Source organism: Ranitomeya variabilis, chromosome 2, assembly GCF_051348905.1.
Source record: "Ranitomeya variabilis isolate aRanVar5 chromosome 2, aRanVar5.hap1, whole genome shotgun sequence".
Taxonomy (NCBI): Eukaryota; Metazoa; Chordata; class Amphibia; order Anura; family Dendrobatidae; genus Ranitomeya; species Ranitomeya variabilis.
The window spans coordinates 209,507,579-209,534,287 of record NC_135233.1 but is presented as its reverse complement, the minus strand read 5'-3'; the positions used below and the strand labels follow the sequence as shown (position 1 = coordinate 209,534,287).

Genomic DNA, 26,709 nt, shown 5'->3' with positions numbered 1-26,709 from the left:
ACAAAATCTGTACGTGAAGTGTAGAAATATCCAAGAGCTTAAAAATGTAATTGGCAGTTTGCCAAGTAATTCCTTAATATGTATGTATATTTTATTTTGTATTTACATATCATTCTGATATGTAAAATGATAAATTGTAGGAATGTTTCATGTAGAATTTGTATATTTTACAATATGTTACATACACTTGAGGTCCTTTACACAAGCAGATAAATTGCCTTTACGAATAAGGATCAAGAGCCACCATCCGAATGATCTCCTGGTTCCCCTTCCGCGCATACAGTTTACATTATTGCCAGCTGTTACAACCCATGATGTGCTGCCAACAATCTGTTATCATGGGCAGCACGGTGGCTCAGTGGTTAGCACTATTGCTTTGCAGCGCTGGGGTCCTGGGTTCAAATCCCACCATGGACAACATCTGCAAGGAGTTTGTATGTTCTCCCTGTGTTTGCGTGGGTTTCCTCTGGGTTCTCCGGTCTTCTCCAAAGACATACATGATGTGGATTATGAGTCTCATTGGAGACAAGGATGATGATGTCTGTAAAGGGCCATGGGATATGATGGTGCTATTTAAGAAATGCATAATCAATAATAGTGTAAAAAAAATGAGGAAGAAGCAAATTATCACTTGACATTTGATCACTTGACATGCTCAAGCTGAGTCACGATCGGAAACAAAGATCACTGGGGTGATTATAGCCAAGAGTGAAAAGCCCTTAAAGCAACACTCCGGTCCTCTGTTTGTTTTCACCCCTGGAGTGGTATCACTAATATATGTTCCCTGCATGTTGTAAAATACTTATAATTTACAGACCATGTGGGTGGAATACTTACAATCTACAGACCAGGTGGGTGGAATACTTACAATCTACAGACCAGGTGGGTAGAATACTTACAATCTACAGACCAGGTGGGTAGAATACTTACAATATACAGACCAGGTGGGTAGAATACTTACAATCTACAGACCAGGTGGGTGGAATACTTACAATCTACAGACCAGGTGGGTGGAATACTTACAATCTACAGACCAGGTGGGTGGAATACTTACAATCTGCAGACCAGGTGGGTGGAATACTTACAATCTACAGACCAGGTGGGTGGAATACTTACAATCTACAGACCAGGTGGGAAGAATACTTACAATCTACAGACCAGGTGGGAAGAATACTTACAATCTACAGACCAGGTGGGTAGAATACTTACAATCTACAGACCAGGTGGGTAGAATACTTACAATCTACAGACCAGGTGGGTAGAATACTTACAATCTACAGACCAGGTGGGTAGAATACTTACAATCTACAGACCACTTGGGTAGAATCCTTGCAATCTACAGACCAGGTGGGTAGGATACTTACAATCTACAGACCAGGTGGGGAGAATACTTACAATCTACAGACCACTTGGGTAGAATCCTTGCAATCTACAGACCAGATGGGTAGGATACTTACAATCTACAGACCAGGTGGGGAGAATACTTACAATCTACAGACCAGGTGGGTAGAATACTTACAATCTACAGACCAGGTGGGTAGAATACTTACAATCTACAGACCAGGTGGGTGGAATACTTACAATCTACAGACCAGGTGGGTGGGATACTTACAACCCCCGTTGTCTTCTGTTCTTGGCGTCACTCCTGTAGTCTTCTGCTGGATGTGATCTGCCGGGATCGCTCCAGTGGTTGCTGTGCAGTCCGGAAGTCACTTCTCAATGTATGGCTAGGAGAGACAGAATAAGGCCCTCATTGACTTACACTGACAGCTTGTGACGTTAGCTGTGACTTCAGATAAGTCACAATATGGCGGAGCAGCACTGGAGCGGTGCCAGGAAGAGCAGAAGAAAGCGAGTGATAAATACCGTATTTACTAATAGCACGAAAAAATACACTAGTGATTCCAATCTGGGGTGGAAGAAAAAATAAAAAACACCGGAGTGATTCTTTAACCTGGGATCTTTACTTTGGAAGGACTCTGTTTACACTCTCATCATGGCTTCCATTAGTAATGTATAGAAGCCTTTTCGGCACCAGCAAGTTGTATCCAGGATTACCAATTTACTTTACGAGAGCCGTTAGACTTTTACTTTTTGTATACTGGAAAACTTTGACAGGCCTTAAAAACGAGAATAGTGCTGCAGATGGCGCTATTCTTGCTGTCAAACTTTTCATGGCAAACCGTAGACGTGTCGGTGGCACACGAGACTGGCCAAGGTACACCGGACCGTCCAAGGCACAGCAGACCGCCCATGGTACGCCGGACTGTCCAAGGCACACCGAGCAGCTAAGTAGCATATCAGATAGAGGATCATTTTCTAAGAAAGTAGACCATGGATCTTGACAATACCAGTACAATTCTTCCCAGGGTAAGCTGTCCTACATATTGATGTGCTTAGTTCACAAATGATTTTTTTTTTTCTCACTGACAGACTACCTTTAAAAAAATAAGTTGTAAATGTCAAATCAAAGTGTAGGAACCCCTTCCTTTTTATAACAAAATCATACAATATGCGCTGCAAATGTCTGGCATGGATTTTTCTTTTGACTTATCTTCCCTATCCTTAAACTTGCCTCGCTTCCCAATGTGCTTCCTTTCAGCTACCTCCCATGGTTTGAAGTCTTTTACAAGTTGCTCAACATCTTGGCGGATTACTCTTTGAAAAACCAGGTAACCTACTCCATTATATGACCTAGCTGAAGACTAAAAAATCCAGCAAAAAATCTTCATTTCCAATTTATGCCAATGTGAAAATAAGTGTAAGCCTGACGATAAATGTTAGGTGGGACACTGAAGAGATTTTCTTACAAGTAAAAACATGTCACATGCAATAACAATTTCAAGAGGAGTACTGATTTTTCTTTTAGCGGTGTTGTAGCACCCCACAAGTCTACTAGTTTATAACAATTAGGATGTACAGTACAGACCAAAAGTTTGGACACTCCTTCTCATTTAAAGATTTTTCTGTATTTTCATGACTAAGAAAATTGTACATTCACACTTAAGGCATCAAAACTATGAACTAACACATTTTGAATTACCGTATATACTTAACAAAAAAGTGTGAAACAACTGAAATTATGTCTTATATTATAGGTTCTTCAAAGTAGCCACCTTTTGCTTTGATGACTGCTTTGCACACTATTGGCATTCTCTTGATGAACTTCAAGAGGTAGTCACCGGGAATGGTTTTCACTTCACAGGTGTGCCCTGTCAGGTTTAATAAGTGGGATTTCTTGCCTTATAAATGGGGTTGGTACCATCAGTTGTGTTGTGCAGAAGTCTGTTGGATACACAACTGATAGTCGTACTGAATAGGGTCATTCCACATCAAGTGGACCAGTTTTAAAAATCATCCCCACTCGACCTTCTCCGATTTTGCTGAAAATTTATAAGGATGTACATGTATGTTTGAAAAGAGGTTCTGTAAATTTTTAGGGCCAGATCTCAAATACATTGGGCACTGTTGACCTTTCACTGGAGGTTCCACCAAGCCTGCCGCTTCAGCTAAGGGGATTTTGCAAACTTTGGCACATAGCCATTAGAGTTCTATACTGGCTATGATGCTGAAATTTGGCATACTAGCTCAACTTTTGCTGCTAAACACGACAAAATTATTACCGGCTATGACAAAACAATATTTCGGCTGCAATTTTGTGTCAAAGTAGCTTGAAAAACGCGTCGCATAAAATTTATGCCAAACTTTGCCCATATATAACTCAAGACCAAAAACCAATAGTAACTGGTGCTTTGCCCTGTACACCAAACATCTACATGACTTTGCATTGTTGCAATATCACGGTCAAAGCATATGTATTTGTGGAAATATTCACACCCACATATGATGAAAAACTTAAAAAAAACGAATTTTACCTATTTTTAGGTCAAATTTCTCAAAAAGGGTACCCCTAAAATATATTAATTCTGATATCATTAGAAAGAAGTGTTAAATAAAAAATAACTTTTAATAAATATCTTAAAAGAGGACTCAAGCCCCAAATAACACCAAAAGCCAAATGACACAAACAAAAAACCACACACAGTATCACATATAAAGCCAGACGCTCCTGTCTAGCGCTGTAGTCCTTATAGCATGGTGACAAGCATTTTCTTAATACACCATAATAGCAATACCCTATCAAAACCTTGCACAATTGCTTCTGCCTAATATGCTATTTGTGCGCAAGGAACAGCATGTTTTTAACAGTCAAGGGTATAAGCAGGAATGGTCTCACCAAACCAGTATTCATATATAGCACCATCTGCAGCCTTCCATAATTCTTGTTTTTGTGCCCTTGTTTGGAAACTGCCAATGTCCCTCTTTTTCATTTATATCCTCCTTCCATTAATGGAGGTGGTAGGATTTTTTTTCCCTGATGATAGAGCCCAAAGAAACGCGTCGGGAGATCGAGTAACAAGGAGGCTTCCCATAGGGTCCGTCTGCATTAGGGAGAAAAGGGGTTGCAAGTAGGATCTGTGGAAAAATCCTCCCCCTGGTTTTTTATGCATCGGACGCATGGAATGACGCTGTAAGGAAGGTCCCTGAAGTTTGGTGAGACCATTCCTGCTTATACCTTTGACTGTTAAAAACATGCTGTTCCTTGCGCACAAATAGCATATTAGGCACAAGCAATTGTGCAAGGTTTTGATAGGGTATTGCTATTATGGTGTATTAAGAAAATGCTTGTCACCATGCTATAAGGACTACAGCGCTAGACAGGAGCGTCTGGCTTTATATGTGATACTGTGTGTGGTTTTTTGTTTGTGTCATTTGGCTTTTGGTGTTATTTGGGGCTTGAGTCCTCTTTTAAGATATTTATTAAAAGTTATTTTTTATTTAACACTACTTCCTTGCTGCTACTGCTGACTATTTGGATTGGTAGTTTTTTGTGATATATCATTAGAAAGAGGACATTTTTCTCTACAAGGATCATTGTTTTCTTTTTTGGAGTCTCTCAGTTTAAGAAATGAAAAATGCCACTGAACATGGTGTTATTTATTAATACGCCATGAATGGTAACTGCACTATTCAAACCTTTGCGTTGGTCCATGGTGGTTATACCACAACCAATTCCCTAAGAATTGGTATTGTAATCCTATTAAGAATTGTAATAATGCTGTCTTTCGAGAATTGGCAGCCCCATTGCCTAGGAGCCATGGCCGATAGCCGTGCCAGGCGAGCCTCGGGCGGTCTCTTTATCGCAGGTTCCGAAGCCTGAGGGTGGGTGTCTTTGCCTAGGATCCCAAGCTTAATATTGGGTATCTTTTGTTGGTTCCCAAGCCATAATGTTCAGTCTAAGTGGTCTGGAATTGTTGCTGAATTTGCAACATAATCGGTTCAGAGAAGCTGTATTGTCGGCCCATTGCTGTTGCAGCTGGTGCTGGAATTATTGCAATGATTGACTGCTCGGGAATCCAGCATGTATCATTTCTCACAGGCCAGTGAAAGAAGCTAGCTGGTCCATGAGGATGCATAAAATTTATCCACCAGTTCCTATCGTAAATGCAGGCAATGTATTGCCCTGGCTGGAGGTTTGCAATTGGCACAAAAGCACATTTCTGATCTGACAGATCTATCTACATGAGCAATGAAAGATGATGTGTCATTTGACACCCTTGAAATGTGAATCTTTTTGTCATCAATTGGCACAAACTGGTAATTTTCTCTTGTTCCAGCAATTGTATGTCCATCTTTGAACCTTTCCTCTTGAACTACCCGTATTTCGTCAATTTTTTTTCTTTTGGAATAAAAAGAAAAACTTGATTCCATGCAGTTGCTCGTTGCAAAAGTTGAATAAATCCACTGGGGTCAGTATTTGGTTTTCAGTTGGGCGTTGAAGACTGGCACGAGCTGCCAACTTCTTTGCTGTCCCTCCAATCCCATCACAGGGCGACTTTCCATGACTGGTACCAAAAAAATTCCATTCAGCGCTGATATTGAAATCAGCATTGTGGTGGCACAAGTTGAGAACATTTTTTAAATTTTTGTACTGGGCTGCAGATCCATCGCTGAAGTAGTGGATATGACGAATCCCATAGATGAGTCTTGAGATACTCCACAATTACTGTTAAGAAAGTGTGGACTGCAACTGTGTCATGTCGTGAGCAATCACTGATTATGCACAAGCTGATGTTCTGCGCAGCTTCACCATTTAACTTCTTGAAGTAAATTACAAATGGGTGTACTGTAGCTTGACTATTTTCCCAGTGGAAACCTTGAATGGCATCTTGAACAATAAATGAGTAATTTTCAGCAAAGTCCATAAGGATCACAAGCGCTCCAGGTCTCAGATTTTCCTTCAACGATTTCAGATATCAACTTTGATGCTTGGCGATGTAGTGATGGCTACAAAGTTTAGAAATTTTCAAAACCAATTCTTCCATGAAATCTTCTATAGTCAGTTTGGTATCAAGCTTGTCTCGATCAGTGTGAATCCATTGTTGGAACTCAATAATATCTTCAGGGTCACTGTTGACAAACACATTGACTAGAAATTCTTTTAAAACTTCAGGACCCGGGCATTTATCACAACGGCCAAGCATACAGTCCTTGGATTCAATTCCACAGACCATTTTGCATATGAGCTCTTTGTAGTCATCATTGATTGGGCATGCTGCAAGCATTAGTTTGACATTTTGGTGAATGGTACACACACAAACGGAATGTGTTCCAGCAGATCCAACGGTTACGCACCACTTTGGCCAAAGCTCACAAAACTTGGAAAATCCAATTTCAGGGCCATTCCGATCCCGATAGGCAACAAACATTTCCCTCATATTGCTCAGTAATAGTCACTTTTGCATCTGCTTTTTTTCTCCTGCTATTCACACTGATACATAGTCTTTTTTACCAGGGCACATTTGACTGAATTTATCATCCTCAATAAAATGCCTGCACCTTTTTCTTCACTTCCTCAGAAACTTTCTTGCCACACTTGATTCTAGGTAAGATGGACATACAATTGCTGGAACAAGAGAAAATTACCAGTTTGTGCCAATTGATGACAAAAAGATTCACATTTCAAGGGTGTCAAATGACACATCATCTTTCATTGCTCATGTAGATAGATCTGTCAGATCAGAAATGTGCTTTTGTGCCAATTGCAAACCTCCAGCCAGGGCAACACATTGCCTGCATTTACGATAGGAACTGGTGGATTGGAAATATTTCTGAAATTTCAGTCGACGAGCATGATGCATTAATAAATTTTATGCATCCTCATGGACCAGCTAGCTTCTTTCACTGGCCTGGGAGAAATGATACATGCTGGATTCCCGAGCTGTCAATCATTGCAATAATTCCAGCACCAGCTGCAACAGCAATGGGCCGACAATACAGCTTCTCTGAACCGATTATGTTGCAAATTCAGCAACAATTCCAGACCACTTAGACTGAACATTATGGCTTGGGAACCAACAAAAGATACCCAATATTAGGCTTGGGATCCTAGGCAAAGACACCCACCCTCAGGCTTCGGAACCTGCGATAAAGAGACCGCCCGAGGCTCGCCTGGCACGGCTATCGGCCATGGCTCCTAGGCAATGGGGCTGCCAATTCTCGAAAGACAGCATTATTACAATTCTTAATAGGATTATAATACCAATTCTTAGGGAATTGGTTGTGGCATAACCACCATGGACCAACGCAAGGGTTTGAATAGTGCAGTTACCATTCATGGCGTATTAATAAATAACACCATGTTCAGTGGCATTTTTCATTTCTTAAACTGAGAGACTCCAAAAAGAAAACAATGATCCTTGTAGAGAAAAATGTGCTCTTTCTAATGATAACAGAATTAATATATTTTAGGGGTACCCTTTTTGAGAAATTTGACCTAAAAATAGGTAAAATTCGTTTTTCATCATATGTGGGTGTGAATATTTCCACAAATACATATGCTTTGACCGTGATATTGCAGCAATGCAAAGTCATGTAGATGTTTGGTGTACAGGGCAAAGCACCAGTTACTATTGGTTTTTGGTCTTGAGTTATATATGGGCAAAGTTTGGCATAAATTTTATGCGACGAGTTTTTCAAGCTACTTTGACACAAAATTGCGGCCGAAATATTGTTTTGTCATAGCCGGTAATAATTTTGTCGTGTTTAGCAGCAAAAGTTGAGCTAGTATACCAAATTTCAGCATCATAGCCAGTATAGAACTCTAATGGCTATGTGCCAAAGTTTGCAAAATCCCCTTAGCTGAAGCGGCAGGCTTGGTGGAACCTCCAGTGAAAGGTCAACAGTGCCCAATGTATTTGAGATCTGGCCCTAAAAATTTACAGAACCTCTTTTCAAACATACATGTACATCCTTATAAATTTTCAGCAAAATCGGAGAAGGTCGAGTGGGGACCACTGGTCCACTTCACATAGAATGACCCAATAGACTGTTAGAATTTGTATTATGGCAAGAAAAAAGCAGCTAAGAAAAGAAAAATGAGTGGCCATCATTACTTTAAGAAATAAAGGTCAGTCAGTCCGAAAAATTGGGCAAACTTTGAAAGTGTCTCCAAGTGCAGTGGCAAAAACCATCAAGCGCCACAAAGAAACTGTCTCACATGAGGACCGCCCCAGGAAAGAAAGACCAAGAGTCACCTCTGCTTCTGAGGATAAGTTTATCCGAGTCACCAGCCTCAGAAATCGCAGGTTAACAGCAGCTCAGATTAGAGACCAGGTCAATGCCACACAGAGTTCTAGCAGCAGACACATCTCTACAACAACTGTTAAGAGGAGACTTTGTGCAGCAGGCCTTCATGGTAAAATAGCTGCTAGAAAACCACTGCTAAGGACAGGCAACAAGCAGAAGAGACTTGTTTGGGCCAAAGAACACAAGGAATGGACATTAGACCAGTGGAAATCTGTGCTTTGGTCTGATGAGTCCAAATTTGAGATCTTTGGTTCCAACCACCGTGTCTTTGTGCGACACAGAAAAGGTGAACGGATGGACTCTACATGCCTGGTTCCCACCGTGAAGCATGGAGGAGGAGGTGTGATGTGTGGGGATGCTTTGCTGGTGACACTGATGGGGATTTATGCAAAATTGAAGGCATAATGAACCAGCATGGCTACCACAGCATCTTGCAGCGGCATGCTATTTCCTCCGGTTTGCGTTTAGTTGGACCATCATTTATTTTTCAACAGGTCAATGACCCCAAACACACCTCCAGGCTGTGTAAGGGCTATTTGACCAAGAAGGAGAGTGATGGGGTACTACGCCAGATGACCTGGCCTCCACAGTCACCAGACCTGAAGCCAATCGAGATGGTTTGGGGTGAGCTGGACCGCAGAGTGAAGGCAAAAGGGCCAACAAGTGCTAAGCATCTCTGGGAACTCCTTCAAGATTGCTGGAAGATCATTCCCGGTGACTACCTCTGGAAGCTCATCAAGAGAATGCCAAGAGTGTGCAAAGCAGTCATCAAAGCAAAAGGTGGCTACTTTGAAGAACCTAGAATATAAGACATAATTTCAGTTGCTTCACACTTTCTTGTTAAGTATATAATTCCACATGTGTTAATGCATAGTTTTGATGCCTTCAGTGCGAATGTACAATTTTCATAGTCATGAAAATACATAAAAATCTTTAAATGAGAAGGTGAGTCCAAACTTTTGGTCTGTACTGTACAAACCGCGGTCCGTCTGAGTACAGACTATATATGATTATGAGTCTGTTGTATTCGGGTCAAGATTGCTGCAGGTCTCATCAATGGGACCTACAGCTCTCTCAAGAAAGGAGCCCTGTCGTCCACTTACTTCAGTGGAGAGGTGGGCGGAATTCCCATACAAATGAATAACCTGGAGAAATAAAAAAAACAAGTGGTGCTCCCGTGTACCACCGTTTGCAACAGGTGAACGCAGGTCAGAGGGTTGGTGTACACCTGATCAGGTTGTGCATTGCAAAAATTCATAGAGTGTGATGTATATTCCAATCATGGCTGCTGATGCAGCTGCTGTAGTCACCTGAAAGGAGAGAGGAGTGCGGTGGATCCCAGGCGCTGCCACTGACCATGGTTAAACCAGGTGGTAAGTATTAAAAAAACCCTTCCATTTTATTGCAATGCGTTTTGGAGTTGAAACTACTTCTTTCTCAGGTCCGAAACGCCTTGCAATCAGTGATGAGTTAGCATGCTTGGATAACATGTTATCTGAGCATGCTCAAGTGCTTATAGAGTGTCTTCGGCGTGCTCTAGTACATAGTTCGAGTCCCCGCAGCTGCATTTCTCGTGGCTGCTCGACAGCTGCAACACATGCAGAGATTTTTAGTATTAGAGCATGCCGAAGATACTCAATTAGCACTCGAGCATGCTTGGATAACCGCTTATCCGAGCATGCCCACTCATCAATAATCGCAACTCATTCCGGAGTAGAACATGATGCCTGAGAAAGGAGTAGGTTCTACTCTAAAACGCGTTGCCATAAATTGGAAGTTTTTTTACACTTACCGCCTGGATTAACCATTGTCAGCGGCAGTTCCCGGGATCCACCGTTCTCCTCTCTCCCATACAAATGAATAGGATTTCCACTGCATGTGTTGGCCCCGTACTTAAGATACATGCGAGTCTAATAGTTATGACCTTTATTTAAGGTAAACTTATACCATGTCATGTGGGTATGCCATAAATATACAAAGTAAGAATGTCTTATTAAAGCGAATCTGTCAGCATGTTTTTGCTATGAAATCTGAGAGTAGCATGATGTGGGGGCACAGACCCTGATTCCAGCGATGTATCACTTACTAGGCTGTGTTTGCTGTTTCAATAAAATCAGTATTTTACCAGCAGTAAATTATCACTTCTGGACTAGGTTTCTCGTGCTTCTTGGTCCAACCATGCACCTACTGATTAGCAGCTTTCTGCCAATCACTGGTGTGGGCGATGTTATACACAGCTCAGCAGTCAGAGATCTGCTAGATCTGCAGCAAACTGTGATTGTATCACACCTGCCGTACCCAGTAGACTGAGGGATACATTGCTGGAATCAGGGTCTCAGCTCAAATATCATGCTGCTGTCAGATTACATAGTAAAAAACCTGCTGACAGATTCCTCCCTTTAAGTAAAGTGAGTAAGTAAATAACATTTGTTTTCTTGGATTGATGAACTGATGTTAATGTGTGTAATGTTCTTTGTAGGACAACCAGCGTAACGAGCTCTTGGAGACTCTCTACAGACTGCCTATTCCAGAAGCTGGAACTGAAGTCCATCTGAGTGTGGTAAGACTAGCATCCATACTGGCCTTTGTAAAAACATTTTCTTCTTCCTCAATATACATTCTACTAAAGATGATAAAAAGAGATAATTCTACCCATAACGAATTTTCAGGTGGTGAAATTCAACATCAAACAATTTGGTTTAGCCGACCAAACATATGGACAGTAGTGCGCCTTGTTTAACATTTTTCTCCCACACACTAATGATCCTTCTATGAGATATTTTTCTTTTTTGTTAAAGATTGCAGTGGCCTACTACTCGCCAGTGTAATCTAACAAGTATGGCCGCTTTGGTCAGCTTGTAAGGTGCCTATACAAATTGGACTAAATTTGATGAAAATGGACAATTTTGACCCTAAGGGTTCGTGCACACTACCAATTTTTCTTGTCCAAGTGCTTATCCGTTTTTTTTTTTCATCTATAGCACTCATAGCTATGATATTTTATGGGGCTCTGCACAAGTCTGATCTTTTTTGCTTTTGACCAAGTAGTCCGCAGAAAAAAATCAAATACGTGTTTGAATTTGATTTGCCGTTGAAAATGCATGTCCCATTTGAAGAAAAGTAAACGCCAATATGCAGTACAGTCTGTATAAGTCCATTGATAAACTGGTCATTAACCAGATGATTCAATGGTCGACCAGCCATCAACCAACCTCTGTCTGATGGGTATTTTCACTTCTAAGGTCCTTGTGCCTATCACATAAAAATCAGCCACACCCGCAATAATGTTTGAGTCCCTGCGGCCGCATGTCTCGCGGCTGTTCAACAGCTGTAACACATGCAGGGATTTCCTGTTAGGCAGTTCCTGCATGTATTGTGGATGTCGAACAGCCACGGGGACTCAAAACATATTATTCGAGCATGCCGAACACACTCTGTTAGCTCCCGAGCATGCTCAGATAACACCTCATCCTAGCACATTCGCTGATCACTTTTGGCCGACCGTCTAATATGTAAGGAGGCCTCCTTACCTTCCGTCTTCGGATGACAGAGAAGACTAACTTTCTCCTGACTCCTCTTCTGTATCATTCAAACATCTTTGCAGCCAAAAGGGAAAGCTCAAAAAGAATGGAAAATTGTAATAAAAAAAGCAATTCCCAACAAATTGTTTGCAGAATACTTTTTATACTATAACAATTAAATATATGTATTTTTTATTTTCTATGACCGCCTGCGTGTTAAACCGGTCAGATGAGTATAATTCCTTACCTACGTGATTAATGCAGCCATATCACACATTGTTGTTTCCATGACAACAAATCAATGGCGATGAAGACCATCGATAATAAGCAGGAGGTGAGGTTTCTGCTTCAGCAGATATATAAAGCTTGATTACTTGATAATTACATTTGATAGCCAGTGGATATGGGTCATTGGTGAAATTGTGGATGTGTGATCTTGTATTGAGGCTCCTATGGAATACACCGCTCCTATGTGGGGTGGTATATGAAATATTTTACCATGATAAAGGAAAGAGTTGTCAGTGATTCGGACAAGCCTTTGCTCTTACAGAAACAGCGCCACGGTCACCCATTGGCTTGGATATTGATGAGTAGCATTACCCGGCAAAAGTCACAGTATCTGAAAAGATAAGCAGACCTTTTTTTTTGCTGTTTCCTGGACATATTCTTGGACTTCCTATCATAAAGGGAATTTTGTAAAACAGATTTCCCCTATTTGAGGCTTATCATGAATCAGGAGCGTCGGACAAGTGGCGTACACCTCACCCTATCGTGCTGGAGAAAAATTTGTAGTGTAGCAAATGCCGACGCTCGTCAAGCCCCTAACCCGCCACAGCTTCACCCATTTTATTGGAGGTGGGAGAAAACGGTGGTAAAATGCCAGAAGTCTCACAATTTTGGTGCAACTTGCTGTGAACGCTTTGATGAATTAGGGCCTTAATCTTGTTGGTGATATGGCAAGAGTTGTAGAACACAACGGGATTTTTTTTTTTTTACTTATTTGTTTTTTTGCACAGTGTGATTTTCTGCTTCCAAAACTGATATAATTTTTATGGTGCGTCTTTTTCCACGTAGAGCAAAAAAAACTGCATCAGAACCTTGTTCAGAGTAGTTTGGATATGATATTGATGTGGATTTTGGAGCAGTATCCACTCCGATAATCCACATAAAGCTCCCCAAACATTATATATACATACCACACACAAAAAAAGTGTGCAAGGCAAGAAAGACAGGGCTTTAATGGCACAAATGAAGCCAGGTTTCTGATGCATGTGGCTTCGATAATCAGCCCCAATGAGTCACATATTGCAGTTTCATGGATGTAATGTGACCTATTTTATAACATATGTTCACATTTCTTGATACAAGCCCATGTCTTCCTTCTTTCCTATCATCTGCTCCTCCAGAAGCTCCTTCTAGCTAATGTCCATCACCCGTTCCTGACAGCTTGCAGTTGGTAGGCTTTGATAAGTCACCAGCTGGCAGGGACCACAATGATTCTGTGTCACCGGAAAGGCCTGTTTGACCTGCAGGAGTCACTTTCCCCATGCCTAGTAGTCTGCCGGCATTATACCTTGCCCCCCATTCTCAGGCCTGGGGATTCTAGGATTGCTGACAGTTTCCCTCCTAACATATCCCGAGCACCTGAGCAGAAGGATGAAATACTATCAAAGACATTGCTCAAGGAGCTCTCGGCTCGGGTCTCTTCCGGCACATTAGTTATTCACAAAGTCCGAGCATCACTGGGGTTTTTTTCTTTTTCTCTGTATACTGTGACCACTTTTTGATGTTTATCCCTGTGATGCGCTGTCATCTCGATCGCCCATTACTACCTGTCAAGCCGCTGGTTATGTTGTGTATGTGTTTTTTTTTTTTTTTTTTTCCTTCCTTTTGGGCAGATCTGTAATCTCTCCTGGTATTGTTTTCTCTTCCATTCTCATAACATATGTCATCTCTTGGAGCCGTAATTTTCTTGCCTGGAAAAATGAAAACGTCTTAAAGCAAATCTGTCATTGATTTGTTTTATTATTATTTTTTTTTATTTGTGTCTTACGAATGTGTGACAGTATTGTGCTTTCCGTAGTTTAATCCTACTTAAATACCAGTTTACGCTGTCAAAATTCCACTCGATGTAATGTATCTAAGTGCAGTGCAGAAAAGTTTTCATTACCGCTTGCATCGCTTCCATTGAAACGGAGTGATATTGCTATCACAACACAGTAATTCACAAGTGACTCCTGCAGGTTTTCAGGGAAATATATACCAGATGCGATGCCAGATGTTATGGATGTGGAGATCTTCAATAGTATGCAATAATTAAATCTCTATGTACAGAGTGGCAAAGTGGGATCCTAAGCGACAGGGCTATCTAAGGCAAATGATTTTAAATGGGTGTTTGTCTACTTTTACAGACATTTTTTTCCCTACTTAAAGGAAATCTGTCCGTAGTTTTTTTGCTATGTAATTTGAGTGCAACACAATGTAGGGTCTGAAACACTGATTCCAGTGATGTATCACTTTCTGGACTGTGTTTTGCTGTTTTTATAAGATCATTGTTTTATCAGCAGGAGATTATCACTACAGGACTTGGTGTCACCTACAGCTTTGGTCCAGTCACGCCCCCACCACTGATTGGCAGCTTTTTGTCAATATACACAGAAATCGGCCAATCATTCGTGAGGGCGGGGTTATACACAGCTCAGCATTCCGAGCACTGCTAAATCGACAACAGAGAAAACTATGATTGTATCACACCTGCTGCACCCAGTAAACGAAGTGACACATTGCCGGAATCAGAGTCTCTGTCCCTACATCTTGCTGCAAGAAGCTGATGATAGATTCCCTGTATTTCTTTTTTGGCTAAATATTTTTTTTATTTTTGGGTTTCATTCAAAATGTAGCACCAATTGCGTTCTGTAGTCACACCGTCTATTGCTGTGTATAAGGTAACCGATAATCCGTCAATGATCTCGTTCTGACGTTCCAATTTTTAATGAAATTGAATAGCAAAATTATTCTTAGCTGCAAATACATGCATTCAAGTAAAAAAAAATATCAGCAGAAATGGAGACACTTTATAGAGGCTAACACTTAAAGCCACCTCTAGATAAGTAACAGAAATGAAGAAACATAAGGGCAATTAGAACGTAAAGAGAGATAATAAATCATAGGAAGTGCAGTAATGCAGGTTTGTTTTTTACATAAATGTTAGATGTGGTTAATATTATTTATTGTATAGCGCCCTTAATCACAAGGCTGAGTGACAAGTGCAGTGTTAGCGAGGACTCTGCCCATGAAATGTACAAGCGAAGGATGCAGTAGGCGAGGGTAATAGCCCCTGATACGGCAGTGCCACAGCAGCTGGGTTCTGGCAGATTGTAGGCATTCTTGAAGAGGTGGGTTTTTGGGTTATTTTGGAAGACTCATGGTCAGGGATAGTCTGATTGGGGTAGTTCAGTCCAGAGGATAGGAGAGACATCGGGGAAATCATGGAGATGGTTGTGAGAGGAGCAGATGAGGATCAAAGGAGATCTATTGAGGACAGGAGATTGAGTGAGAAGAGAGTGGGAATTTAGGTCCAAGATGTATGGAGGAGACAGGTTACGCATAGCCTTGTAAATCATTACTAGTATTTTTAACTTTGTTCTCTACGCATTCGGGACCCAGTGTGGGAATTGGGAGAGGGGTGTCACGGCAGTAACTTGCATGCTTTCCCGCCACTGTACTACTCACCCCTCTGCCTGTCCGCCTCGCTGAGTCCATGCAGTACTTCGAACTCTGCTGCAATCCTTGGTCAGCTGCTTATGTCCCAGGGACTGTCCTGGAATGATACCTGGTGTCTACGGGTAGCCCAGCCTATCCTCACCATCAGAGGCTCTAGTGAATACTCGGTAGACACTTAGTCACAGCTCTCCAGGGTAAGCCTGGCTCTCGGCGCAGTGGGTCCACACCCATCAGTGTTACGTTAAGCTCAGTCTGTGAACTACACTGTCAAGATGGGATTTAGAAACCCCAAGTCTCTTGTACAAATACTGTGTGAGGAGGTTCATTTGCAACGTTAGCGTCAAGACCAGCTGATGCAGGCGATTAATATGATGGTAACTCAGCTGCAGGATTTGCCACCTCTGTGTCCACCATTTCCCACTCCTTAACCGCAACAGGCTCTCCTTCCTCAGTGCTGTCATCAACTCCAGGGGAGCCACTTGGGGTTTCAGTATCTGGTGGATCAGCTAAGGTTCAGCTTCCACTTCTTTCCCGCTTTGAGGGAGACCCCTCTTTTTTCTTCGGACCAGACCAAGATTGCATTCATGGTCTCTCTGGAGTCTAGACAAGCCCGGGCTTGGGCAAACCCAATTTGGGAGCATGGCGGTCGCGAGACTTGTGACACTGGGAGATTCTTGGAAATGTTCTTGGCAGTATTCGAAGGAACCTGGTCTTCCCCCTTGTCCCTGTTGACTGTAAAACAGGGTATGGATATTGTGGCTCAGTATGCCTTATGCTTTCTCACCCTGGCGGTGGAGCTGGCCTGGCATGAGAAAGCCCTGGTGACGACCTTCTGGCAGGGTTTGTACAGGCGAATTAAGGATGAGTTGGCAGGTAGATGTCCACCATCCTCTCTGAATGCCCTTACACAGCTAGCTACTAGGTTTGAGCTCCATTTCCAAGAGCAAGCTCTAAAAGAGGATCAAGTATCTTTTCTTTTCAGGGAACCTCCCAGGTCAGTTCCAACCTTTCAGTACCACTTGCTGCCTGCTGTAAAGCCGATGCAGGTAAAGCGAGCCAAACTCTGTGTATAAGAGCAACAGCAAAGGTATCGTGACAACGTGTGCATGTGCTGTGGTGCCAAAGGACATTATATTTATCAGTGCCCAGAAAAGCCCGTAGAATCCCCGCTCCTAGGGTTGGTTAGAGAGATGACTGTAGGTAAGAGAGATTGCTTTCCAAAACTGGCGACTGACATTACCCTGCCAGGGCCGGAGAGGTTCTTTGTGGCTTCCCATCTGAATTCCGGCTCCTCGGGCAACTTCATCCATGTGGATCTGAACGGTGAACTTCAGCTCCCTACGCACCACCTGGATCACCCCCTGTCTATTGCCTCCATTGAAGAACAATTCCCAGCAGTACCTATTCATTATATCCCCGTGCAAGTTACCCTGCAAGTCAGAACTCAGCATTCCAAAAATATATATTTTAACATGTTGCCTAAGTCTGTAAACTCTGTTCTTCTAGGTCTGCCATGGTTGCGCCAACATTCGTCGGTTATTGACTGGTTCACTGGCCATGTGCTTCAGTGGGGATCGTATTGTGCCACCAACTGTCTTGCCAAGATTCCACCTTCTGTGTCTTTGGGCCTTTCCTCTCCACCTTGCGGCTGGGTGTTTCTTCTGTCCCTGTTTGAAACTCGTGTCTTGTCTCGATTTCATTGATTCGGAGGAGGAACCACAACACATCCCTTACCGGTTAGAGTTGGGAAAGCCGCTCCTGTCCTTCTAAGGCAGAGGTCCCCAACGTTTCTGACCTTGAGAGCCACATTCAGCTCTGAGAGAGGGTCGCGAGCCACATCCAGCCTTGAGAGAGGGTCGAGAACCACATTCAGCTCCTTCCCCCCTCACAATAGGTGCAAACAAAGCCCCATTATAGGTATAATGGTAACCAAAGCTTTTCCACAAAAATCAATCACCCCAAAGCAGTATACAAATATCTAGGGGTTCCTTCAATACCCCCAATTCAGTATTCTCCTGTAAAGAACTCCAAATACACTGTCACATCCAGCTTCAAACACCTCCTCTGACAGGTGTTGTCATCTTGTCTCCAGCGTACCATACTTTAATAATCTCAAACCCCCAAGACCAGTATATGTGCATCCAAATCTGCTCTTCTGTGCAGGGCTGCTCATAAAATTCACCATTTTGAGATGTGCTCTTCATACCTGTTTGCTAAAACTGGAGCTAATGCACCAAGCTGACAGACAGCCGCGAGCCACAATTCATGGGACCGCGAGCCACATGTGGCTCCTGAGCTACAGGTTGGGGACACCTGTTCTAAGGGATATTCCTCGGAGTACAACCTTTGTTCCATCGGTTAGGAGGAGGAGGAGTCTGTCCGGGAGACATGAAACCAAGCTGGTCAGCCTGTTCTGACCCTGAAGCGTCTGACTACACTTCTGTCTCGCCCCTCCTGTACCTAGTATACCCGCTCTGACCCATGGGTCAGCTGCTGCAGTCCTGGAGTGTTACCTGGTGTATACCAGCGGCCCAGCCTACCCTCACCATCAGAGGCTTTAGTGAATACCCGGTAGACACTTAGTCACGCCCATCAACGCTAAAGGTGGATTATTTGTGCAGTACAGTGAACTATCAATTGGAGGGATGTAAGACTACTAGATGGGAGGCCATGAAGGATGTTGCAGTAGTCTAGCTGGGAGATGAGGAGGGCATGCACAAGCATTTATGTATATCCAAGGTTGAGAAAAGAGCAGATTGGAGATTGAGAATCCCTGAGAAAGTGAAAAAAAACCTGTAAGCTTTCATTAAATGCTTGTCTCACTTCGAAGGTAAATAATGAGGCTCAGCTGATGATTAGCTTTGCCTTCTAACATGCCCGGTGACCGTCTGTCTTCACTGGGAGATGTGTAAGCTTGGCACCATGCTAAACCTAGCCAAACACATGAGATAAATATCCTTAGAACCTGCTGATTTTGGTGTGACAGTCTAACCGTTCACATTAGCGTCCTTGGGCGCAGCGTTGTCGACGGATACCGACGCATGCGTCATGCCCCCTATCTTTAACATGGGGGCGCATGGACATGCGCCGGTATGCGTTGTCAAGCGTTGTACGACGCATGCGTCATTTGGGCGCACCAGACAGGGCGCGGCCGACTCTACATGTTGCATTTTTCCTGCGTCAAATTTCCGGTAAACAGCGCATGCAACGCACTTGCATCGTAAATGCGCCAAAAAACCACATTACTGTCTATGTACAACGCAAAGGGCGCAGGTGCCTGCGTTGACCCGCGTTGTTCGACGCATGCGCCTTTTGAGTAAAAAACAAGTGATGAAGTGTCTAGACAGTTCAAGACCACCCCATAGATATAAAAAAAGGGTGATTGCATTGTATTTCACTTGCCTGCACGTCTGGAAACAGAGAGTACACGAGACACAGCTCTGCCTTCAAGAGATGTAAGTATATAATTTCTCTGCCCATTTTTTTTTATTCTTTGCAATGTTTGTTGTTTGTTGTTTTTTTTTTTATGTGTGTGACATTTATTTATTTTTTTCTTGCAATTTATGGTGGTTTATATAATTTTTATTGGGTTGTTCAAAAAACGCTGCGTTGTGTATTGCGTTTTGGGTTGCGTCGACGACGCTGCACCCAAAGACGCTAATGTGAACGTAGCCTAAGGTGTATTTTGGTCTACCAACTCGGGAGGATTGGGCATGTTGTGTGTTTTGTTCTCAGGGAAATAAGCCACCACCAGAGATTTGCAGTAGCAACGTTCTCCCTTCTTCTCACTTGTCCCCTTCTACCTGATCGCTCCTATTACCCAGACGTGCAAAACATTTTGGCGGTTTGCACTCATAGGAACAGGACTCCATCCGTAAGTCGGGTACAAGTCCACAGGAGATAGGGAAGCGGTATATTACAGCGAGTAGAATCATCTCTCTTTCCGTGGATTCTTTAAGAGTCTAAGAAAAGTCTCTTTATGTGAAGCCAAAGGCTAAGGAAGTAACCGCAGCAGATCCATCATACTGATGCCTTATGTCATTGTATTCTACGCAATAACCTGGTATAATGTTATAGGAATTGGTCTGTTTATAAGTAAGTTTATCTATGTTTTTGGGAAAACCACTTATATAATACAAATACCGTATACCGTATATATAGTCAGCAAGATATCGGTGGAAAACTATCGAAATCACTTCTGCTTTATTACGATGGTAGAATTGCACTAGATGATTGCTCATAATGCTCTTCCATGACCCAGCTCATCTCTTGGATTTTCAATGTCGCAGTCATTTGCTAAAAATCAATGTATGTCTATTTCATTGGCAAGAAAGGACATGATTTGACTTTAATATTTGAACACTCCTTAAAGGATATCTCTTTTATGTTTTTGCTATTCCATCTGAGAGCAGCATAATGTATGGGCCGAGACCCTGATTCAAGCGATGTGTCACTTACTCGGTTGCTTTTTGTAGTTTTGATAAAGTCCCAGTTGTATCTGCTGCAGCTCCACCAGTTCCCTCTGTATAACCCTCCCACACCACTGATTGGCTGCTTTCTCTATAGATAGAAAGCTGCCAATCAGTTTTGGGGGGCGGGGTTGGACTACCTGGCAGCAGGTTTACTAGTCCTCTAGTGATAATCTCCTGCTGATAAAACAGTGATTTTAGAAAAATGGCAAACAGCCCACAACGCTGGAATCGGGGTCTCTGTCTCTACATCATGCTGCTCTCAGTTTAGATGGCAAAAACCTGGTGATGTATTCTTTTTTAGCTGATTTATTTTCCAAAAGTCCAATGCATCTAATTGATCTTAGTTAGTGCCCAAGTTCTGTAAAAACACGTAGATGCTTCTGGTTTTACACTAAGAATTTATTAGGAATTTATAGCGAAACACAATCCGCTCGTCACTTGTCATTAATGCTGCTTCCGGTGATGAGTGAAGCCACTGATATGTCACAGTATGGAGCCGATTGCCGTGCAGCCATCACCCTCCATCTGGCAGATGCATTCAGCTTCAGATCCCAGTGCACGCACTTTTATTTTATTATGAAGTGTGGTAAAGTAAAATTTCCATCTTTCTTTCATGTTGGTGATTTCTTTGAACAGTGTTTGTGGTCAGAGTTCTCCCTTCGCTTGGCTCACTCTCATGTCTGCTACTTTTTTTTTGTTCCATATCATTTTTTTTAACCATTTTCTCCTTTTTCCCCCTCCAGCATTCCTACTTCACAGTGCCTGATTCTCGAGAGCTGCCCAGTATTCCTGAGAATGTGAGTACCCAGAACGTGTCTGCTTGTAGCCCCAGCCATCGCTAGTCACTTAGCTTCCAATATGTGTCTCAGTTTACGGTTCCTTTATCCTAAAGGTCAGCAGCTGGATAAAGTCACTCATTTATCGCCATAGGCAAGATTAGGGGACTGGCCTGTCCCTGACTTTGAGACCTGAAAGACACACCACCATCTGAGCTGTCCACTAATCTATCAAATGTCAAATACCAGCATATTCATAGGGCTCTTGTATTCGCGTTTGCTTTATCCCTTCTCTGAATTTCACTTTTTATGGAAGACCATCTTCATGGTCACCTGGTCGTTAGAATTGAGGACCAGTGACCTATCGTCGATGTCCGCATTTCATAAAGAATTCTGCATTTTGTAATCCTAAACCCAAAGCTTTTGGCCTTGGAGAAATGGTCTTTTCGTACCCCTTTTCGACCCTGGTATTTATTTTTTTGTTTTGTTTTTCTCCTCCCCTTGTTCTAAGATTTTTTTTTTTTATTATTTATCCGTTGATGGAGGCATATGAGGGCTTTTGTGTTTGCTATATAGGTTGTAGTTTTTATTTTTTTTTACCAAATAATGTACTGAAAAAAAAAACATTGGGGAGTTAAGAGCAAAACACAATTCGGCTATTCTTTTTTTTTAGTTTTGTGTTTATGGCGTTCATTGTACAGTAAAAAAAATAATATTTTATGTCTTATTGAATACATACGGCAACTGGAAAAATGGAAATTCTAGAGTTTTGTTTTGCCTTTTTTTTTTGTTTTTTTTTCAAATTTAGTTTAAAGTTTGAATGAGTCTAGATTTTGCTAGATTGTACTTTTTTTGGACAATGCCAAATGTGTTTACTTTTCTAGTTTTTTTTATTCCTTTGTTTTTAATGGGAAAATTAGTGGATGCTTCAAATTTTTATATTTTACACACGTATCTTTTTTTTTTTACTATATTGTTCAGTTGCCTTAGGGCACTTGAACCTGCAATCGTCTAATCACTTAAACTAAATACTGCAATATCACGGTTTTGCGGTATATAGAGAAATCACGTTCTGCTATGGAGCTCACCCTGTAGATATGTTTCATCAGAGGACTGAGATGACAGCTACAGGAGCCTTCAGTAGGTCTCTGGCTGCCATGTCAACCCATCGGTTCTCCGCGATCGCGATGCGGGGGGTCAGTGGGAAGTGATATGCCTCACACACTGGCAATAACATCATTTACATGGCGAGGTCAGAGATTGAGCTCAGCATTTAAATGGTTAAACTGCAGCAATCGGAGCCAAGTCAGTCTGCTGCAGTTACAGGCAGATGCCAGCTACATAATACAGCCAGCGTCTACCTGGTAGACCAGGGAGAGACCGGACTAGTGCAGGTATGTGGGTTGTCACTCTTCCAGAAATCAATATACGTGCCCCATTTTCAGAGACAGACACACCTCCTCCATTTGTGCATCCAGGCTCTGCTTCATACTGCCTGAGCTTGGGGTAGTATGAATCTAGTGTCGGCTTCCCTTTAAAAGGTTTTTCTGATTTCATAAAATACTTTTACTCCGACTGCAGGTTGTTTTTAGAAAAAAAACAGGTCCAAGTCGTTGCAGCTGCTGCTGACAGCCGTTATTGTCTGCAGTGTTGATGTCACGTCGACAGCGCTGCAGCAAGTAACTGAGCTCAGCAGCTCGTTCTGCTGAGCTTTGTGATTGTCTGCAGCGCTGCCGACATGACATCAACAGTGCAGACAATAACAGACAACGGTGAGACTCAGCGATGGACTTGGGAAGAAGAAGAAAAGCACAGTTTATTTTCTTACAACAAACTGCACCTGGTGACTATGGTTTTCCGAAACTGGAAAACCATTTTTCGGAGCCTCAACATCATCCATCGGGAAAAAGTCTACAGGCCATACACTTTGGATAGTTAGTCATGCCAAGATTGGTGGATTTGGCCAAATTTACACTTTTTTAAGGAGGAAGCCTTTACATTCAGACCAGGAATTTCATTTTTAGAAGTGAACTTGGTTTGCAAAATTTGGGGGTATTGTCTCTATTTTGAGGTCTATGACTGTCCCATTGGCGTAGATTTACTTTCTCCTCTTTGCTCCGAGGGCCTGCATTGTTACCACCTGTGCTCTATTATTTAGAAAGTCTTAATGTGTTTGTGTAATTCTAGATAATGTACAGATTGAAATTTATGGGAATACATTATGTGTACACAATCACATTTTGACATTCTTCAAAACGCCGCGCGAGCAAATACCCCGTGGAGTGTCTTTTCCCCGTCATTTCCTTCCAAGTAATTTTACAAAACATAGTTAAATATATTGTGCATATTTTCTATCTGTATACATTAGACCATAGTGGAGTGTCAATTTGTTTTTGTCCTTCTCACATACACATTAGCATTCATGTAGGCGTCTTAATGTAGATAAATACAGGCGATACCCTGTCATAAATATTAATGGGTTTTGCAGTGGTTGACCCGCGGTGTGCAGCATAAAATCAAAGCGTTTAAATAATTACTACATTTTAAGGAGGTTTAAGTGTTTTCTGCATGTGTTGTAAGTATGTGTTATTTCTCACGAGTAATGCTTCTCCGTGTAAGAATCAAACTGCTACAAGATGGAATAACATTGTAATTATGATGTTTTGTGTCAGAGTTTTGTTTACCACGATCATTGAAAAAAAATTAAATAAATAAAAAAACAACTCGCTGGCACGGCTGTCAAGATTTTCCAGCGTATCGGGCAAGTCTGGGTCAGAGAAAGTGATGGTTGTTATAAATGACCACAAATTTCTTCTCAATGGATAAGATTGAACTGCACAGAAAAAGATAAGACTTCACCATATCCTTTGAGATCAGACAAAATGTAGCACAATTGAATGAAGTTTTCAGTTTCGTGGCTAAGGGTCCATATACTCTAAGCGATGTGGAGTATTACACAATCGCCAACCAGCATTATGTTTGCCACTTGGCGGTCATTTACTAGCCTGTTTATACAGTTAGACTGCAGCTCAGATGCGCACTGAATGGTCAAATAGTTCACGTCAGTGAAAGTAGGCTACCTTTGTTCTCGACAGCACAGGTACTGCTTCTGACACTGAGTCACTTCTTACGAACAAGCCATGAGTCGGGAAAGTAAAGGAGTCCGAGGTCAAAACCAGAAGGGTGAGACAAAGGTGTAGTTAGGTCTGAGTCCGGGGTCACAATTTCAAGAAGGTAGCAGATCAAGAAAAAGGGGCTAGGCAAACTGATTGTCAAAGGTAAATCCGAGGTCGGTGTTCTAGACTGGCCTGAGTTGGAGTAGTGGTATTGCAAACACTAGGGGCAGCACCGGCAGGTAACGTAGCCCGGAATAGCCAGAAGTTGGTACACAGGAGTAGCAGTATAGTTAAAGGATTAGCAGGTTGCATAGTCAGGAATGGCCAGAGGTCGGTACATGGTAGCAGCAGTATAATGTTGAGGATAAGGAGCAGGTGGAAAGAAGCTTGACTAAAGGATGGGAGCTCAATAATCTCGCAAGGAAGAAAATGCAGTGCCAGGTTTAATTAGGGTGTTCAATCAGGAGATCACAAGGTGGAGACAATCAGGAACATCACATGTACTAGTATCTGGGTTAGCAAGGAACTGTACAGCGAGCTGAATAGCTCAGAGGAAAGAGCTGCCACCTGGCTCTCAAGAGGTTGGGTTATAGTCCTGACAGTCAGGCAACTAAGATCACAATATTAGAACTCAGAGCAAACGTATACCACTTGAGATAATCAACTGGCAATGTTCTAATCATTGCCAGTCAACTAATTAGCCAAGTAAACACCCAGAAGGGGGCAACACCTGGAGGAATGCCCACAGGCCTGGTCAGATTGGTCAGTTATGCTGTCACTCACAATACTTTGAGCTCAACATACCTCTACCTCAGTGCAGTGTAGTGCCAGGTTTAAGTATGGTGTTCAATCAGGAGTTCTCATGGAGGAGACAATCGGGAGCTCAGGAACAACACAGATACTAGTATCTGGGTTAGCAAGGAACTGTCCAGCGAGCTGAATAGCTCTGAGGGAAGAGCTGTTCCTGGCACACAAGATCTGCTTGGTTATAGTCCTGACAGTCAGGCAACTAAGATCACAATATAAGAATTCAGAACACAGAGCAAACGTATACCATTTGAGATAAGCAACTGCCAATGTTCTAATCATTGCCAGTCAACTAATTAGCCAACTAATCACCCAGAAGGGGGAAACTTCTGGAGGAAAGCCCACAGGCCTGGTTAGATTTGTCAATTGTGCTGTCACTCACAATATTGCGAGCTCAACATACCCCTGCCCCAGTGCAGTGCAGTGACAGGTTTAAGTAGGGTGTTCAATCAGGAGATCATAGGTTTAAGCCAATCAGGAACTCAGGGTGGAGACAATCAGGGACAACACAGGTACTAGTATCTGGTTTAACAAAGAACTGTCCAGCGAGCTGAATAGCTCAGAGGGAAAAGCTGCCTACTGGCGCACAAGAGCTGCTGGGTTATAGTCCTGACAGTCGGGCAACCAAGATCACAATATAAGAACTCAGAGTTAATGTATACCATTTTAGAATAGCAACTGGCAATGTTCTACTTATTGCCAGTCAACTAATTAGCCAAGTAATCACCCAGAAGGGGGCACCACCTGCAGGAAAGCCCACAGGCCTGGTCAGATTGGTCAGTTGTGCTGTCACTCACAATACTGACAACTTAGCATACCCATGCCTCAGATTGGGCGGCTGAGTTGTCACAGGTCAGCATGCCCCGGCTTCCGATTGGGCGGCTGGTCAATTGTGCTGTCACTCACAATACTGACAGCTCAGCATGCCCTTGAACCCATAGGGCGGCTGAACTGTCACTCACATTGTCCTTAGGAGTGGTGGACTCATGACACAGTTTACACAGGATAATATACTGCTGATAATGATGCAATTTTGAGCAATCTCCCTCTCCATCATGTCTTTTGCTATCAGATGTGAAGCATAATTGAATGAGAATGAGGTTATCATTTTCGTGGCTAAGGGTCCATTTACTCTGCATGATGCCCACCATTACACGTTCTGCAACATGTTTGCCAGTAGGCAGTCATTTAATAGCCTGGTTACACAGGCAGACATAACGCACTTCAGATGAGCATGGAACGGTCAGTGATAAATCGTTCAGTGCACATAGACTGCCATTATTCTCGACAACACAGGAAAATGATATGACAAGAACGAAAATCTTTTGTGTAAACCAAAAGATCATTTCACCCAACGAAGAAGCGGGTGATTGGTAGCCCGTTTAGCCTACATGTTTATCATTAGGAGTTCTTGTTTCCCAATAATCATTCAGTCAACAAGAGAGAGACTTGTCGAAATGAACTTTAGCCTTTGAATAAACCATAAGATTAGGATGGACATTCTGACCCCTGCACACTACTTCATACCTGATGAACAATTTGTTTCGGATTCCCATAAACCTGACATGTCTAAACGTATTTTAGTTTAGAAGGAAAGCTGACGTGTTATTTCTTACTGGTTCGATAGATGCGTGGATAATTTCCA

At 42.4% G+C, this 26,709-nt stretch overlaps 1 protein-coding gene across 8 annotated transcripts in view; it reads left to right on the top strand.

The window, feature by feature from the left end:
- Window positions 1-26,709, top strand: part of DENND1A (DENN domain containing 1A) — an 851,690-nt gene that overhangs the window by 331,760 nt on the left and 493,221 nt on the right. For all 8 annotated transcript variants that reach the window (XM_077283539.1, XM_077283536.1, XM_077283537.1 and 5 more), the window contains 3 exons: window positions 2,603-2,672; window positions 11,129-11,209; window positions 21,109-21,162. In XM_077283539.1, the coding sequence (XP_077139654.1) occupies window positions 2,603-2,672; window positions 11,129-11,209; window positions 21,109-21,162 (205 nt within the window). The remainder of the gene's footprint in view (window positions 1-2,602; window positions 2,673-11,128; window positions 11,210-21,108; window positions 21,163-26,709) is intronic.